The sequence below is a fragment of the Vipera ursinii genome, assembly GCF_947247035.1.
Source record: "Vipera ursinii genome assembly, chromosome: 2".
Classification (NCBI taxonomy): Eukaryota; Metazoa; Chordata; class Lepidosauria; order Squamata; family Viperidae; genus Vipera; species Vipera ursinii.
In genome coordinates, this window is record NC_139513.1 from 171944585 (window position 1) to 171964229 (window position 19645).

At 44.1% G+C, this 19645-nt stretch overlaps 1 protein-coding gene across 4 annotated transcripts in view; it reads left to right on the forward strand.

The window, feature by feature from the left end:
- Nucleotides 1-5599: 5599 nt before the first annotated feature.
- FLNA (filamin A) overlaps nt 5600-19645 on the forward strand; it is a 79704-nt gene continuing 65658 nt past the window's right edge. For all 4 annotated transcript variants that reach the window (XM_083355751.1, XM_083355753.1, XM_083355752.1 and 1 more), the window contains exons 1-2: nt 5600-5765; nt 18121-18609. In XM_083355751.1, the coding sequence (XP_083211877.1) occupies nt 18195-18609 (415 nt within the window). In that variant the 5' untranslated portion in view covers nt 5600-5765; nt 18121-18194. The remainder of the gene's footprint in view (nt 5766-18120; nt 18610-19645) is intronic.

Genomic DNA, 19645 nt, shown 5'->3' on the forward strand with positions numbered 1-19645 from the left:
GCAGTGTTCCCTCTGTCGGGGCGAACACGCTTGGCAGTTCCCCAGGAAGTTAAGGCCATCCCTGCAGAGCCCTGAGAGTTGATTGGCTCTCTCCTCCCTGAGCATTTTAGGTTAGAGATCTGACTCTGTGTGCAGGGGAAGAAAGCTGACTTATGCACGAGTGATTATAGTCTGAATGTGATCCATAAGTCCTTACTTGCTCTGCTCCCCTTTCAGCTCAGGGAGCTGTCAAGTACATATAAAACTATGCCTTTGGCCCAGCCCAGGCAAATAACGTACCTGTTAACATGCCACAATGTGAAATAATGACAGGCCAACACAACTGCTCTATGGTTAAAAACTTAGTATAGCAGAGATATGCATGTACAAGAAGACCTTCCTCCAGGCTGTGAATTTCTGTCTCTTTTCCATTTGGATCACAATTGCTATCTCCCCACCTTAGAGTATTAGAAGGGGTGTGGAGGGCTGGGATGGTTCCCTTCACCGTTCTGAAAGTCAGCTTAAGATTCCTCATTTAACATTCCTTGTTTCTCTCACTGCCAGAATAGAGCCTTTCCTCTGATGTATAGAGGTGACCTAGAACAGCTTGAGTGGCATCCCCAGTGGAATGGAAGCTGATCTCAGGTAGATGTTAGGGAGTCTCCAAGTCCTCATTTAGAAATGTCAAGCCGGAAGACTTGCTCTAATGTCTTTACCATAGGTTGTTTTTGCTGTCATTGCTATCTATACTAGAAGAATGTAGGAGTGTATCTGAGGGCGATATGGAAGATCAAGGCACAGTTTAACAAAAGCAGTAGCAAGCGGACTTAGACTTCTATACCGCTTCACAGTGCTTTACAACCCTCTCTAAGCAGTTTACAGAGCCAGCATATTGCCCCCCAAAACAATCTGGGTCCTCATTTTACTGACCTGGGGAGGATGGAAGGCCGAGTCAGCCTTGAGCCGGTGAGAATCGATGTTTGATGTTTATGCTCAGTACTGTGAAAAAGAGGAGTTTTTCAATCACTGCAGCTCCGTTAAATTTTTTGCTGCTAAAAGATTACTAAAAGATTACCTTTAAATTATTGCTCCAAATAATTTCAAAGAGAAAGCAATTTGGAGGTAGATCATTTATGGGGCAGAAATACCTGAACTGGATGTCCATCTTCCAAATGCAGCCTCCTCTCTCTCCCCTCCTCCTTTATTCAACGCACGATCATCTTTTCCATTCTCAAACTGGCGGTGACATAGAGAAAAGCTTAAGGGTAGCTTAAACCGAAAGACAGGGGCGAGCCATCTCAAACTGATTTATGTAGCCAATAACGTGGGACTACAGTAAAGTCTGCCAGTGTGACTCTAAAATATTCTTCAAGCCATTCCCAGCATGCAAATATGGTCATGCTGGTAGTGGCAAAGAATGTTACCAATCACACTTTGTACCATTTACGCTCTTGCATGCCTACATTCCTTTAAACTGACTGGTGAGCTGCTAAGCCTGCAGTTGGATTTGCAGCTTATAGTCTGAGATTCAGAATCCAATTTAACTGTGCAATTCTTGACAGCCTTCGGGCAAGTAATTCTGGCTCAGTTACTTTGTCTGTGATATCCATATTAACATATTGCCACTACAAACAATCCTCAACTTACAACCACATTTGGGGCCTGCCTGGCTGAAGATGTCTTCTGACAATAAGGGAAAGATCCACAAATACATTCACAGATCTCACTCTGCATCAGTGACTTGTCAGGGCCTTTGCACGTAGGACGGCCATAGTGATGAGAATCGCTCCACCAACAGGTTAGTCAATTCTGCCCAGCGGGGAAAGCAGTTATCAAAATCTATCTTTGATTTTGAATGAACAGGCGTGCACAACGGCTGTGTAGTTGGATGGAGGCTTTAAAGGTAAAAGGTAAAGGTACCCCTGCACATGTGTGCTAGTCGTTTCCGACTCTAGGGGCCGGTGCTCATCTCCGTTTCAAAGCCGAAGAGGTAGCGCTTGTCCGAGGATGTCTCTGTGGTCATGTGGCCGGCATGACTGGACACCAAAGGCACACGGAACGCTGTTACCTTCCCACCGTAGTGGTCCCTATTTTTCTACTTGCGTTTTTTACGTGCTTTCGAACTGCTAGGTTGGCAGAAGCTGGGACGAGTAACAGGCGCTCACTCTGCTACGCGGCACTCAGGATTCGACCCGCCAAAGTGCCGACCTTCTGATCGACAAGCTCAGCGTCCTAACCCACTGAGCCACCGTGTCCCTTTCAGGCTTTAAAGACACCTTCCAAATTGCTTGAATTGGCCCTTGAATTGCTGTTGCTATTCTGAAGAATGCTAATTCCATGTAAATGAAACAGCTATGGTAAAAATCACTCAACATTCCTAAGGAACAGTAGAAGAACTTCCTCATGCTTCTTCCTATGGCCCTTGCTGTGTATGTGTGATTAATCAGTCACATGTAGAGTGAAGGGGAAGGAAACACTGGCAAGTGCCACAAGGGAATGGCAATGTTGGTTGCAAGTAGTCATGGCTAGTAGCATCTAATTTTTTCTGTACCTCTGTGTTCTGCTTGTGACCTTTCACCTGGCCCACAAGAAGAAAGAACTCCTGTCAGTTTCAACCCAGTTCCCATGTATCCCTTAGTGACCACAGTTGGCAACTCCATAGCTAAGTTTCCCAGTCACTTAACAGAAAATCCCATGACTGTGACAGACCTATGTCACTTCCCATTCGGTCATTAAGCGAGAGATCATGTGACCACGACTTGCAATTTTACTTCCGCATTCTCCATTAATTCTGCTTGTGGGAAGCTGGTTGTGAAGCAAATGGTGATTACGTGACCATGGGACGTTGTGATGGTTGTAAATGCAAGGATTAGATACAAAGGTGTGTTCTTTTACATTATATAACTCTGAATTAAATGAGTTAAATGAGCGGATTAATTGGTAAGCTAGGAGTACCTGTAAATACGGCAAGGAAATGGCAGTCTGGCAGCAGTAAGGAGGTGCAAGATGTGGCCTGCGTAACACCCCAAATGGCATGGGAATAAAAAAAAATGACATCAACCACTGATAATCAATAGACTCACACCCTGGACGGTATCTCTTTACTCTCCTACCATCGGGTAGGAGATATAGGAGTATAGCCAGCTGTACCAACAGGCTGAAAAACAGCTTTTATCCGTGGGCTGTTAGGCTTTTGAATCTCTGTGAACTTATGCAGAATTGACTTGGGAGGCCGGTGTGTGGTGTAGTTGGTTCACATGGTGTGGTAGGATGGAGGGTTTGTTGTCACTGTGTGTTGGGGGGAGGGAGTACGGGGAGAGGCTCAGCTAAGCTCAATGTACACATGTTGTACTTTGACAATAAAGGTTTATTTACGTATTTATTTATTTATATTTATTTATTTAGATAATACAGCCAGAAAGAAGCAGTGGAAGACTGGCAATACATTCATTAACAAGTATTAATAAACACTTGGCAGAATCTATCACTCTCTCCTACTTTAAATCTGGTTGATTTAAAGTGAATGTTTAAATTAAATGTTCTTTTATTAGGGTTGTTTCTGAAGACAGGACTAGTGCTCTTCCAGAAAGAGCAGTAAAATTGTGCATTTAAGAAACTGGGTAATATTGAGAGACACATTATGCAGTCAACTGGGCGTCTGGTCTCTCAGGCAGCATGAGCTAAAGTGGCCATGGAGGGAAGTGCCCATTGAGCAGAAGAAAGGGAACGTAGTTGCAGCAGCCTAAAATGGCTACTGACTGCATCCTCTCCAGCATCATTAATGAGCTGTTATAGTTCATTTATGTGGTGTGATATATCAGAAGATGAGGGGGAACACTGCTATAAAACAGGAACAGGTAAACATGGATTTAAACTGATTCTGTAATAGCTGAGGATTAGAGATATATGTCCTGTAAAAAAAAGTTAGAGAAACTCTTTTTGCCATGGTTAATGGGATGTCAGGATAAGCCACAGATAATTAGATAACTTAATGGGAGGCCACTATCGTGCCGCTAACATTAAAATAAGATTCAGATTATCAGTCAGTTATCTTCCATGTTGGATGCTTCATTTTATGTATACGTTTCATTTTATTGTTCACCTCCAGTGGCAAAATCGATGGAATGGCAGATGGGAATGGCAGATGGGAAGCCTGACACATGAAGTGGGCACAGTCTACTGGAATTGAGTGGATTTATTACATACTCAGTTAGGAAACTGCCTCATTCAGAATCAGACCAGCTTGGCTGGCTGAGGAATTCTGGGAATTGAAGTCCACCCATCTTCAAGTGACCAAGGTTGAGAAACACTGTTCCAGTCTAATAGGGGTACTTTAGGAGGGGTTTTTTTTTTTGGCAGATGTTCGGAGTACTATGTTGTGGGAAGATGGAATATAAATTTAATGAATAAATAAAAGCCATGCACCTAATTGTAATCTGAAAACACCCATATAGAAATACCAACCAGTGTGCATACGTACATAATAATACTCTGTGGCAGTGTCATAAGCTCAAGCATGCTGACTTCAGTATATGCGTGTTCAACTATATATTGTATGGTAAGACTACTTTCACCCTTTTAACATGCAATGGCTGTTTTTCTGATATCAATATTGTTGCCTTATTTGGTCCAAAGAATATTTAAGCTAGCAGAGGTTCTGTGCCAAGCCTTTATCAACTAAGACAGCACTCAACAGCTCCGGTTATGGTTGCCTCAGCAGCAACTTATCATCCATCTCGCAACCCCATTTCCTATTACTTATTTCTGGTCTCCCAGTTTCTACTCTGGTCTACACATTTCTCATCTGTTGTTCTTCTCACCCCTTTCCTGTGCAAATGAGTCATCCCAAGGCAAGAATGTTGGGGGCATCATGATTAAGCCAAAGAATTCCTGAGTTCATACTGGCCAAGTGGGGCAATCAAGCTGAAACTCTTTGCCCTTGTCAGGAAGGTCAGGCAAGGTCAATGGGTCATGCAGAGGAGATTATAAACTTTCCCCATATTTAGACCAAGGAAGAAGGTCTGTAGATTGGAGTCTTCTCATCCAAGATGAGATGCTTGGGTGCTTGGTGAAGAAAATCTTGTCCTATTTACGAACGTGGGGCTGGTCACCGAGCAGTTGTCCCATGCAAGCTTGATTGAAATGAAGCGGGCTGGTCTGTTCAAGACCTGACCAGTTGCTTGCAGTTCGTGCCCCAGGATCTGATCTTTTTCTGCTCTTCTGGCCTTTCAGGAGCCTTCAGAAAACCATAAGCTGGTTACCTGGTTTCACCTTTGCTGTTTCCCCACCACCACCACCACCACCATCCCTTGTATCCCCAGCTCCTGGGAAGTCCTGGGTGGAGCTGTGGTTAATTTACCGACCTGCCCAGTCTCTAATTAGAGTTGGCGCCCCCTGGAAGGATTATCGCAACTCCCCCCCCCCTCCATTACTTCGGATGAGGGGCAGGACCTCTCCGGGAGGGAGGTTTTCTACCCCGGATTTGTCTTGGTCTGAGATCATCCCGGGGGCGGCGTCTGTCTCCCTCCTCCCTGCGACTCCCTCCATTTCTTGCCGTCGCCCCCTCCCTGCTCTCTCTTTCCTCCCGCCGACTCTGCTCTTTTACCAATTAAGGCTCGCTGAGCCGCCCGCCCGGCCGGTGTCCTCCCGCCACCCCCCATCGCTCGGCCATTCCGTGCCGAACTCCGGCCCGAGACGTTCCGTCCGTCCGTCCGCTCCTCCATCCCTCCGCGGCGGCGGGGCAGACGGCTACGCCACAATCCCGGAGGATCCGTCGATCCGAAGAGGTGAGAAGGGACCACGGGACGGGGAAGGGCGAGGAAGGGCGGAGGGACGAGGGGATCGCCGCAAGGTTGGGATGCGGAGAGGCAGACGGCGCGGGAAGAGGAAGCGCGGAGCAGGGATGGACGGAGGAGGGCGAGAAGCGGAATGGGAAGGGAAGCGCGGGGGCGAGAGAGGTAGGGACTGGATGGCGGACCGAAGGGAAAGGATGAGGCAAAGGCGGGCGGACAGAAAAAGGAAGGAAGGAGTAATGAGGGGGACAGTGGGATAACTAGCACCTAGGCCAGGGGTCGGCAACCTCGGCTCTTTTATGACTCGTGGACTTCAACTCCCAGAATTCCTGAGCCAGCTATGCTGGCTCAGGAATTCTGGGAGTTGAAGTCTACGAGTCATAAAAGAGCCGAGGTTGCCGACCCCTGACCTAGGCAGAGAGGATACTGGAGCTCTGGGAAGAGTGAATGTGGAAAGAGGGGATAAGAAGAGATTCCAGCTTCTAAGTCAAAGTCGAGAGGTTGAGAGATTGGAGCTTATATTGCCTCTCTTCCTTAACACTCTGCTCACAGTTCCCTGGTCCCTACTGGAGAGAGCAGGATCCCAGAACTTTATATGTAATGCGCATTGGCAGATTTCTTCCCTCTCTTTATGAGCGAATGTAAGCATTGGAAAGTGTTCATTCAAGACTATGGCAACGTAAACGTCCTTGCACACACTGTTCCATCTGTATCATTTTGCCAAGGGGCTAGAAAATCACATCACACGTTAGTTAAGTCAGGACTTGTGGTCAAACCCACATGAATGAGCCTCCTGCTGAATGCGGTAGCATGCCACCACAATTGCCGTAGGGTGATAGGATCAATCAGGTGATTAAGCACATATGCCCTGATAAATCAAAGATTCTCTTCTCCTCATGGATAGCCAGTCTGGAACTGTATGTGTATCTGTTTAGAAAAACAAACCAGGCAGACTAGCTGGGAGTTTGGGAGCCTATAATTGTTGTAATGCGGTTGCAAGATTGCTCTCTGAATTAGTAGCTGAGAATGTTGCTCAACAGACAAAGTTAGCAATCAGGTTACAATTTCTACCCCACTGGATAAGCATGGCTTTGAAATCAGACAAAGCTAAGAGATGTGGATGCTGAACAAGTAAAATGAAAATAGCTGCCCCACCACCATCACAGTAGTCTTAGGTTGGATGTAATCTGTCACGAAACTTCTCCCGAAATTCAGTTGAAACTGTACTCCTTTGCACAAAATTCCTTAAAAGAACTGTCTTCCTGTGTCAGTACTGTCTATTACTTAGCCTCACTGTCCTTGATGGATAGGAGATATACATATTTGGAACAGTTTTTTAATCATTCTGGACTACAAAAAGAGTGTTAAATTATATCAAACTAAACTTATCTGTTATAAGTGATTTCTAATTATGTGCCCATTGTGCTTGATTGCATGACATTTCTGATTGCTTTTTCCTATATGGCCATACAAAGGCAATCATATATTCTCTTGAGAAAATTTCTGAGACTGAAAAAATGTCACCCACAAAATGTTCCCCACAATATATCACAGTATTAGTCACAAAGTGCCACTTACCAACTGTCAGCTACAAATGTGTGGGAAAGACAAGGGTGAGGGATATATTTCAAAGCAAATTCACACTCTGTGAACATCTTGCTATATCATGTGGGAAATTCTTCATGTTTCTTACCCTTATAATAACCCCTCACAGTAAGGTAGGCTGAGAGATAGAAATTCATAGAGAGACAGTAAACATTGCTCAGAATCCAAGAAGCCACAATTCCAGTAAACTTGAAAAGTGGTTTTCCTTAAATGGCCAAGTGAAAGTCCTATTGCACATTAACAAATGTACCAAAAAACATGTGGGGTTATGAAAGAAAAAAACAGAAGTGTTTTATGTGAATCTGTACTTATGGACAACTTGGTTCCTACCTTTCCCAGTTCTCCAAATGCCATATTCAAGTTACCATACAAGGAAAATCTGTGGCTCTGATGCATATGTATTCAAAAACAAATCCTACTGCAATTCAAACATGATTACCTCAGACCAAGTCCCACTAAAGTGAATGATGGCTGGGAATTCTGGAAATAGTAGTACCTGGAGGGTGGCACATTTTAAAAAGGTGCATTAAGTCTTTTGAACACCATTAGCCCTAAGTGACATAGCCGAGTACCATAGAATACAGGAGCAGGAAGATGATAGAGATTATCCCCCCTCCCCCTCACACACAGCCCAATTGGAAAGGAATGCATTCCATAGTTAGCTGGGTTTGAGATCTTAAAATTCAAGACATCTAATCATTCCAGCTACTTTAAATTATTTCAAGGAATCCACCTCCCAGGCCTCACATACACTGAATGACAATTCTCACTAATTCCAGTGAACATGATATCTATAATCCACTCTGAATTACAATGGTACCTCAGTACTCATCATTAATTGGTTCTGGGAGGCACAATGAGTACAAAAATGAGTACTGGGACAAAATTTTCACATGCAAATGGGTTGAGTACCAATGGGTTGAGTTCCAAAGCAGTTGAGTACCAAGGTACCATTGTATATTATCCAAGGCATTCTAGCTTTCTGTTGAAGATCATCAGGAACAGGATGGGTCCACCCTCAGTTTTGGTGAGGTAAAGCCTTATTGGCCACATTAATAGGCCTGAGAAATGTAATTCGGTGGCAAAAACTGGATCACCTGCACAGGAATCTTTGATGATGCCTTCTGGTGAACATCAGATGCATTTTTATCTTTTATTCTCTCCTTCTCTCCTTCCCTCCCTCCCTCCCTCCGAGAGAGAGGAGAGAAAGTGCCATTGTGAGGTAAAGTAGTTTTCCCTGTTTGGTTCCTTCCAGAACTATCGGAATGACAGCTTTCAGAATCCCCAGCCAACATTGGGGGAAGCAGGCTTAAGAAGTCTTTGCTTAGATCACTGAAGCCAAAATTCAAATCCCCATTCAGACAGGAAGCTGATTAGGTGTCTCTAAGCAGTTGCTACCTCTCAGGCCTGTTCTAAGAACCAAAGAGTAAGGCAGATCCTACGTGCTGCTCTGAATTGGCTGAAGGTAAAGTCAGATTAAAATGTAACAAGAAAAGTGGGCATGACTTTTTATACCATTATGCGTTGGGGAATTGCAGAAAGGGGTACCCTATGACTTGTTTTGTGCCTGAAACAAGGCCCCAGTTTATTCTAGGTAATCCACCTGCCATGGATATGGGCAGAATTCTATTGCATAACCTGAACAGAGATGATCCAAGCATGTAGGTGCTCTCTAATAGATCCTCCCTGGCATCCTAAGTTTGAGGCACTTTCCTGAAATAACTTGCAATAAATTGCATCATTCCTGCAATTTCAATCACTGTTTGGCTATTCTACTGTAGGTAAAGGTAAACCATAGCTTGTTTTAGCTTTGGGAAATACCACCACACTGGCTCAAAGAACTGAATCAAGCTGACCTGCCTAAAATGGATAAGAAAGTAGTCAGTTTTTATATATGGTACCAAGCAACCTCATTGTAGGGTGAGAGAAAGTTGCTTTGGGAGACTTAAAAGCATGGCTATAATGGGTTCAGAATGCTTGTGTAAATAGTCCTTTGCCTTTATCTGTGGCAGGAAAAAATGTAGAATTCTTAATCATTTCTCTCTAGGGAATGTTATTTTTCAAGGCTATCAGTTGCCCTTTAATACCCATAAGCTACATTATTATGTCCACATGCTGCTAGGAAATTAAAAGTAAAACAATGCATGCCCAACATAGCCATTTCCCTCACCCTTTTATTTTACGCTTATAAGGGAAATGGAGATTCCTAACATGGAATTAAATACAGAATCAGAAGGTTAAATTAACTAGAAAGGTTAAATTAAATTAATTAAATTGTTTTTCCTATCTTGAAATTTGAGGACTAGCTCATCGTCTTTGCCCCACCCTTAATTAGGGTGCCAATGTTTGCAGCATGACAAGGGTCTTCTCTCATGCACACCATCCCCTCCCCATCAAATCTCCCCTTTCTTAGCTGTAACCACACATACATTTTGTATGTACACATAAAATTGAGTGTGCCTCTTTCCTCTCTGGACGTCTTTCAGTCCTGCCTTCTTGCCCACTGCTCCATCCCCAACCCCCAAGCCCCTGGGGAGGGTCTGGCTAGTTATTTTAAAAACCCAAAGAAATGAAGCTCTCCAAATAAGGGGAAAATATGAAGACGGGTCCCTAAGCTTGGAGCTTTAGAAGGGGGGGGGCACATTGGGAAAGGAGGCAAGCCTACCACCTATTGGTGAAACCTTGGAACTGCAGCCATCTTTTTTATAACACACAGATCCCATCCCTCCCAATCACACACAGACACACCTTTTTTTAGAGAATCCAATTTCTCGGCTGCCACTGCCTCCAAACACAATGGTCCGGGAGGAGGGAGAAATGAAAACTCTGCGTTTATTTTCTGTAGCACAAGGCCATATTTTCCCCTCATTCATCATGAATGAGAGACACTCCCAACTGCTGAGGGGGCTGCTTGGCAATCAGACAGAGGGAAATAATCATTATTCTATATGTTATTGTTGAATTCCCACCCCAATGCAGGGAATGGTCCGTGTCTCTTTCTGATACACTAAAATAAAGAAAGCTGGCTCACAGGACTGCCCCACAAGCCACTGTAGCCAAGGTCTGCAAAAACATGCTGCAACCTGAGGCAGGAAATCTAATGAAAAAGTAGTACTAATTAAATTAAATTAATTAAAGTAGTACTTTCTTTAATTGAACTTAAACCTGATGTTGGGAAAAACTCTGCTTTGCTTCGACCTCTATGCTTAACTGAGAATATTTTACTCACAATACCCACTCATGTGCTAATGCCCCAGCTGCAAGAGTAACTTCAGCTGTTTTTTAGATTAGCAGACTTCTTAAGAGTCACTCTGTATCTGAGAGGGCAGCTGACACTCTTTTGCAATAAAGGAAATGATGTTAGACTCCAACTCTCAATATTAAAGAAGCTTCACACAACCTAAATGTGGACCCCCAGTGGCCTCTGTATTTCTTAACAACACTGCAAATGTTAGAGGCAGCAAAATGTCTTTGGCTGCTATGAAAGACACATATTTTAGATAGTTGCCTGGAACTCACTTCTCCAGAACAGTTTCACAATCTCAGCAACTTTTAAGATGTGTGGACTTCAACTCCCAGAGTTCCCTGCCCAGCATGCCTGCATGCCGAAATTTCCCAGCCGGAAGTCTGTGAATTGAAGTCCACGCATCTCAAAGTTGCTGAGGTTGAGAAACACTGTCCTAGAACTCTATGAGAACTCCAACGAGACCATATTTCAGGGTGTAACTACTCTTCTACAAGTAGGTAGCAGGAAAAGCCTCCATGCAAATAAAAGCAGCTTTTTAAGTGAGGGCAAAATTTTAAGGCCTTGCCCTTAAAATATGGCATGGCAGCTGTCAGAAACATGTTTGGTTTTATGGACAGGATACCATAAGTGTTGGGGAGTCGAATCCATCAGAAAGTTCTCCAGTTAAAGTTATTCATTTCAATGAGAAAATTATTCCTACGATTTTGAGTGGTCATAGCATTAGTGGAAGTAATTTTATTTATTATAATTTAAACTGTGGGCTAGCTTTGTGTAATGGTGAAGGCATAAGACTAGAAACCAGGAGTTTGTGAGTTCTATCCCACCTTGGGCATGAAGCCAGCCTGCGTAACCTTGGGCCAGTTCCTTCCCCCCCCCCCAGAAAGCAAGGACAAACCACTTCTAAAAAACCTTGCCAGAAAAATTGCAGGGATTTGCAGTTGCCAGGAGTCAACTGCACCAAAAAACAAAGTGCCCTTTTCTCCTGAAGCTCCCAAACACCTGTAGCAGATTGATTTAAAAGTAGGTGGTAATAAGAGCAAAGTGCTGCTATCGTGTTCTGGATGGATTCTTTTTATTGAACAGAAATAAATAGGTGAGCTGTTTTAAAATATAGCAATATAATAATTGTTTTCCACAGTCTGTTGCTTGGGAATAATAATTCAAAGGCACTAGTTTCATAAAGGTTAAAGACTACTGCATGGATCTCTGCTTTGTGAAAAAACAGATTTTCAGGACATCTAGATTATTTTCTTCATAAAAACAGTGGATTGGGTGGGGGTATGCACATGATAGGGTAGAATTATACTGATGGGAAGTGCTTGATTCCCGAAGGCTTCCATTTAGTTGTTTGGAGAAAATCAAGAGTTAAGAAAGAAAGTAGATTGTAATTGGGAATAGATATATTGTTCTGTTAAATCTACTTCAGATTCTATAGATTTACCTTTTATTCTGTTGGCAGAGCTTTTTGCACCATCTGTTAAAATGGCAGTTGTGCCACTGATGACTAAACAATGTTTTTTTCCATACATTTCAATCCTTCTATTCAAATAATCACAGAAAGGACAATGTTTTGTTTAGGTAAAATTCACACATAGTTATACATGTACTATGTATACTCCAAATTCAGACAAATGACTGTGTGCATGTGGAATTGCATAATCCAATTTATTTGAGTAGTAGTGTCTCTAGGGCAGGGGTAGGCAACCTTGGCTCTTTTATGACTCATGGACTTCAACTCCCAGAATTCCTGAGCCAGCATGGCTGGCTCAGGAATTCTGGGAGTTGAAGTCCACGAGTCATAAAAGAGCCACAGTTGCCTACCCCTGCTCTAGGGAATAGTGTATATTTGTGGAAATAGCTAGGTGTTCCAGCAATAAATATAGAAATTGAATCTTTCCCTTACAGGATCATCACCACCTCCACATTGATTGGAAGGAACAATTCTTTAACCAAGTCTGAACTATTCACAGCTGCAAAATTATGTGTATGCTGCTACTTAGTTTACCATTTAATATGTGCTTATTTGGTGGTACCTCCCAAAGAACTCAGTGGGAGGTGTGATTGTTTTTATAGGATTGCACTGCTAAAATATGTTGCACAGAATATTTGGTCCCACGATGATACACACAGACTCTCATAAACAGAAAAACAGTTGAATCTATACAGAGGGAGACAGGAAAACAAACTTGTCCTCCTTTAGGTGTGATGCATGTATTTTCTTTCCATCTCCCTCATTAAAACCCAGATGCTATAATAATCATAATATTTTTGTAGCAGGCTTACGATCCGTTAAAAGGGACCTGCCAAATCCAAGACGACTCCTCCCCAGTACTGTAGTCTCTGTTATTTTGCTAAACTATGGTTTTAATAGCGACTATGACCTATCCTAAGTATATTTTGACAGTATCTATAGTATGATTAACTGATTGAACAGAGGTAAGCATTCAATTATTTATACATAATTGTATCTTATCAATAATCTTACTAATAATATTACTCTATATTTATCTTTGATTTACAACCAGAAATTCAGCATTTCTTATTGGGCAATAGTATCCTGTGCGGAGCTGTGTCACTGCCCTTTCTGAAGCCATCTTGACTCCAATACAGGTAGTCCTTAACAAATCCAACAAAATAAATAAATAAATTTAGTGACCGTTCAAAATTACAGTGGCACTAAAAAAAAGTGACTCATGACCATTTTTCAGACGCTTCGCAACTGACTCATCTTTATGACGGTTGCCATGTCCCGGGGTCGTGTGATCACCTTTTGCGACCTTCATGACATGCAAAGTCAGTGGGAAAGCCAGATTCGCTTAACAACCGTGTTACTAACTTAACAACTGCAAAGATGCACTTAACAAAAGTGGCAAGCAAGGTTGTAAAATGGTTGTACGTCTCGCTTTAACAACAGAAATTTTGGGCTCAGTTTAGGTTGTAAATTGAGGACTACCTGTAGCTGGAGTCAAGGAGGCATTGTCACCTAGAGAAGCAAGATGCTCAGCCTCTATGCCTCCAGCTGGAGTGTCAAAACACCTTCTTCAGCTGCCTCCTATCAAGAGGAATATCTTCTGAGCATGCAAAGTCAGTAAATTCGTTGATTAAGTGCAGGAGAGTGACTCCAATATGGTGTCTAGAAGGAGAAACCACAATAAAGGAACACTTAAAAAAAAAGTTTTGGCTAACCCAGGATTTCCCAACCGTAGCAACTTTAAAACAGGTGGGCTTCAACTCCCAGATTTTCTCAGCTAGCCAATTCTGGGATTTGAAGTCCACTTGTCTTAAAGTTGTCAAGCATTGTTTCAGGCTTCACACAAAGCTAACAAGCAAATCACTAATACTTTAGTGTCACTTCCATCCCATGCACGCACATGTATATCCATACATAGTTGCAGGATAGGAATAGTATCTTATAGGCCTGCAATCATGTGAAAACATTAACACTTGATTACTTAATATGCTCAATAAGCACTAAGCAGTAATGAAAGACCTGAACGGAATTATTGTCTGCAAAGAAATCAGCTCTGCGTGGATTTTATATCTCAGGCCTTTGAGGGGGGTGGGGGGTGGGGAAGGCATGCATAGAGGCACTAAGTATTCAGAGAGGTTGAGAATAAAAGACAAAGGTGAGCAAACTACTATATAATAATTCCCTATTTGGTATAATAAATACCAAAAGGGAGTGTTTTCAGATGCTTTCCCTGCCTTGATTAATTTTCTTCTCTACTGTTGGGGAAAAATAATAATGTGTAAGTACACAGAGGAGCCTTTAGGCTGCTACTGTATTGCAAATACCATGTGCTTTGTATTATTTCAATATAATTGATAACAACCTTGTATAATGACTAATGTTAGATTTTCCTGCACTATAGAAGATAAGAATGAATTATTTGCTTGAAACTTAGTTTATTCTGGGCTCAAAGACAGAGCTCACTCATTCATCCTCATTATCATCCTCATCCTCAGGAAATGTAATGGCTTCAAAAATGAATACGTTTTGTTCTTTTTCTGCAAAACTGGAACACATGCCTCCATTCCTTGTTTGCCACTGCTTTATTATTGTTTATTAATTTGGTCTAGTAGTTAAGGCACCAGTTTAGAAACTGAGAGACTTGAGTTCTAGTCCCTCCTTAGGCAAGAAAGCTGGCTGGGTGACTTTAGGCCAGTCACTTTCTCTCAGCCCACAAGGTTGTTGTTGTGGGGAAAGTAGAAGGAGAAAAGACGATTAGGTATGTATGTTGCCTTGAGCTATTGTGTGGGCAATCTATAATTACATTCGCAGCCTAAGACTGGTGGAAATTTAATTCAAGACAAGGACCCAAGAATTAATTATTAAGATAGCATCTAAGAATATAGGCAGATCTGAGCAGGATGATTTTTTTTGTAAAATTGGAATGTTCAGTTCTGATAAATGCAACATTTCCAGATACTGAGAGTGATTTAGATATTGCTCTGAGGTTTCTAGTCGCAATTGGTGTAATAACGGATTTCTTTTTTTCCAAAACATTCAGCTTTATCTGCAATTCCCAGTATTTTGTAATTTTTTTCCTCAATTCTAGCATTACTTCATCTAGCAAATGATTATTATTCTACACTTGATTAGTATTAGTATTATTATCAGTCTAAGACTGAAGGGAGAGCAACATTTGCCAGGGTCTGTTTGTTTCAATGGCAGTATGCTGGTGTTAGATTAGTTTTCTAGTAACCAGACATTTGAAAATTATAATTAAAAAAATGCCACTAGATGTGCACTGATTTCTGTGTCTGTTTCCACTGAGTAACATCTCTAATGTCAGGAGGAAAAAAATCCAAATTTTAAAGCAGAGATGTCTTGGACTAAAACAAATCTATCTTGTCAGCTCCAGCTAATATATAGCCGGTATCTGGAAGAATTGGAAGGCTAGACGGTCTCCCTACTTTACAAGATCTCACTTTTGAGTCTGGAATATATATTTAATCAATGATTTTTCTAGCTTCCAATCCATATATTAATTTGTCTGCTTTGCCCACCACCACCCACCCTTCAATATAGTCCTTTCACTTAAAGGAAGTGCCAGGATGAAATGATGAAAAAAGAAGCTGCACCAAATGAAACATTTCAAAACTGATCTCGGAAAGTTGGGTGTGGTTTCTATGAACCCATCGCAGCCACTTTGCTGAATCATGACTATATAAAGAATAAGTAGAACAACCAAATATACACCAATAGAGGGCATTCCTGGGCAGCACTTCATTCTTTCTCCAAAAATGTCGCTGAGTCAACAATCAGTTCTTGTACTTTCTTGCCAACTAACAATTTGTTGGCTGTCAAAATCCTGCCAAAGTCCTGGAAATGCTCTTATCAGAATAAAACGTTGGGTTGAAGCTAGTATCTCCTGGGCATTTTTATTTTTGCTCTCCAAAGAACATTATTCCATTCTGGTGGGCACAGGTTCAGACATGTTTTGGTGGGAAATGCTAATCCCTCCAAATGTTTAACAAATTAAATGGATACAATCTACCAGAAAAGCTTTCATCTCTTGCGGCATGGAAATAAGTGACAGGCCTCAGGCGCCAACCATTAGCAATAGAGCTGCAGGGTTGTTGTTGTTTTTGCAAGCAATAGTGACTGAACATGCAAGTCAAGACACTGTTACAGTCTGGATGTTCCAATCCAGTCCTCTCCCCCCCCCCAAAAAAAAAAGTTGGTACCTTCAAATGTGTTAAAACTACAAATATCAGAATTCCATTGGCCCTGATTTTTGAGAATGCAGGAGCTTATCATTCATCACATCTGGAGGGGGATCAGCATGTGCAGGCTGTACTAATCTGTGCATGCGTGGGTGTGTGCTTGAAAGGACTACACACTTTCAGAGGCACCCTATTGCACAATTAGAGCTCTGAACAAAACCAGATACTTCTTCTGTGAGGTTCCTTAGTCATTGCCCTTAGCTATGCTAGTCTGCCTGCCTGCCTGGAGATTAATTGCATGTATTTGTGTGTCTAAGTGAGAGAAAGCCGCGAGAAGGGTGGTGATGACAAGCCGAGACTGGCCCTATTGCAGTCTTGTGGAAAGAGGGAGGGGAGGGCAAGGCAGAAAGAAAGACAGCTGCTGCTTCTTAGGTATATTCGACTCAGCTGAAGGAGACACAGCCAGACTGAGACAGGTAGATTCTTCAGCTCACACCTGAATTGGGTTTCCATTGCTGGGGGCGGGATAGGCGAGGACAGGAATGGTGTTTCATGAGAGAGAGAAAAATGAGGTAGCTCCTATTTGGTCAGTTAGTATAGGAATTTGGGAGAGGCACTAGCCCAGAAGGGTTCCCCCAAGCACTTTTCCTGGTTTGGGGTAGGAAATGGTCTGCCTCAAACCCACCTAAATGCTTGATCTCTTGGTGTCAAGCCTGTTTCCCTAGCTGACAAGTTTGGGTATCTCTGTGTACCATAGCCACAGATTGCAAGGCAGTAGATGCTGTATTTCACCTCTGCTTTGTAGCTGAACAGTAAAATAAGCTTTTCTGGCAGGCTGTTCTGCCATATTCCTCAGAATTTGACCCCCTCTTCTCTCTCCCTCCCCTCCCCCCTATCTCCCGGCCTTCAAAAGTCCCTGAATCATTTGCTTTGAAGGGTGAGAGGGGAGGACTAAATTTACCATTCCTTCCTCATCCCACCCTCTTTCCCCCTGCCCTTTCATCTGTTTCCCCAGAGTGGAAGAAAAAGCGAAGGTGGGGTGGCTGGATCAGCGTCTGGCCCGTGAGTCACCTTGTCTAGCTCTGGCTGGAATTCCCACCTCTTTTTTTTCCTCTCCTCCCCTACTTCCTCATCCCCCACTACCCCAGCGTGTACCTTAGTGTTCAAACCTTAGTGTTACAGAAGGGGCTGTTTGGGCTTCTCCCAAAACTTTTGCAGCATTGTCCTTCCTAATCTATACTCTCGCTGGCTGTCCCGCCCACTCCTGTTTTTTCAGTAGGTACATCTAAGTTACCCCGTCCAGCTTCTTGCCTAATCAGGCGCTTTCCCAAAATCCCCATCCAGAGCGGTCTGGCGCTAAAGGGAAGATAACAACATGGAAAAGGCTGCTATGACGTTTAACCAAAAGTACCCGCTTGGTTATCATAGAATTGACTCGCATGTGAGCGCCGTACAGGATTGGAAAAAAAAATCTTCGCTTTCGACTTTTTCCTCTGCATCCCAAGTCTGTCGCTGTAGTAGGGACACAGGCTTGCAGCTTTTTTTTTTTTTTTTTTGGTACGCTGCTGGGTGGTGATTTGATATCGAGATAATCATCTTTTTTTTTTTCCCTCCTTCGCAGCTCTAGGTTTACTGAACTTTCCACAGCCTCGTTCCTCTTTGTCTTTGCTCGCCTCGGGGCAGTTACTCGTTCGAGGAGGGGGCCGTACCTTCCCAGCACACGCCCCCCCCACACACACACACCTCCCTCCCATCCATCAATCTCGCCTTCCGCTCCTGACCCCGCCTGGCTTAAGGATCTCCCGCTCCTCTGTTTCCAATCTGCAGGATCCTGCGCCTTTAAACCCGGACCCAACCCACCCAAGCGCCGGGGTCCCACCCACCCTCAAGCCCCAGTTAAAATGAGCGGGTCTCAAGCGCGACTCCATCAGGCCGCAGGAGCGGGTGCAGTCAGCGTCGGCGGCGGCGGAGGAGGAGGAGGAGGAGGTGGTGCCGGCGGTGCCCAGGGGGAGGCGGCTGCCGAGATGCCGGCCACCGAGAAGGACCTGGCGGAGGATGCGCCCTGGAAGAAAATCCAACAGAACACCTTCACGCGCTGGTGCAACGAGCACCTGAAATGCGTCAACAAGCGCATCGCCAACTTGCAGGCGGACCTGGGCGACGGGCTGCGCCTCATTGCCCTGCTCGAAGTGCTGAGCCAGAAGAAGATGGGGCGCAAATACAACACCCGTCCCACCTTCCGGCAGATGCAGCTGGAGAACGTGTCGGTGGCTCTGGAGTTCCTGGAGAGGGAGAACATCAAGCTGGTCTCTATCGGTAAGTCCGGAGGGAGGGAGGGAGGGAGGGGGAGGGCGGGATGGAAAGGTGTGTTTTTTGTTTTTTTTTTTGGACCGGGAGGTCGTACGTATTTGGGACGGTCACGGGTGGGGAGTATCTTTATCTTTATCTTTATTTTTATTAGACTTATATACCGCCCTTCTCCCTTAAGGACTTAGGGCAGGGGTCGGCAACCTCGGCTCTTTTATGACTCGTGGACTTCAACTCCCAGAATTCCTGAGCCAGCTATGCTGGCTCAGGAATTCTGGGAGTTGAAGTCCACGAGTCATAAAAGAGCCGAGGTTGCCGACCCCTGACTTAGGGGTTTATCAAAGGGAACCCCCCTAAGCCGGCCCTGAATTAAATACGGCGACAGGGAAAAGGGACATGGGAAGCGTCGGGAAAAGTTTTCCCATTAGAAGCGCGGTGAAGACTGGAAAAGTGGGGGGGGGGAGGGATCGCGTTGTTCTCAGTTGGCGAGGCCCAGGTGCGGAGGGGAGGGGCGCGCTTTGGAGCCCCTCCCGCTTAGGGGGGGGTGTGTTTGTGTGTGTGTGTGTGTGATCCTCAGCCTGGCGGGATGTTACCGTGTGTGTGTGTGTGTGTGTGTGTGTGTCGTGGGGCTTGCTAAACGGGGTGCTGCTGCTTTCTGGAGAAGTGGACTTCGCTCGGCCGGGGCCTGTTTTTAAGGGGTGGGGTTGGCCTTACGACGGCGCCTCTGGGCGTGGTGAGAAGGCAGTGGCCCACTCCCGTTTCTGCCTTTCTCTTCTTCTTTTTTTTAAAGGGAAGGCCTTTTTCCTCCTCCTTCCTCCCACCCCACCCCACCCCACAATCAACCCCCCCCCGAAGCCTCATTACCCCCGAAGATAATGAGTTTCTTCCCCGGCCCGGCCTCCCTTTCTTTGCCTTGGGTTCCTCGGACAGTCTTAGTAATTCATCCCTGTGTTTCTAAACCTTTCTGGCTGTGGCACACACCTCGGCGCTCTCGTTCTCGGCTAGGGCAGGGGTAGGCAACCTTGGCTCTTTTATGACTCGTGGA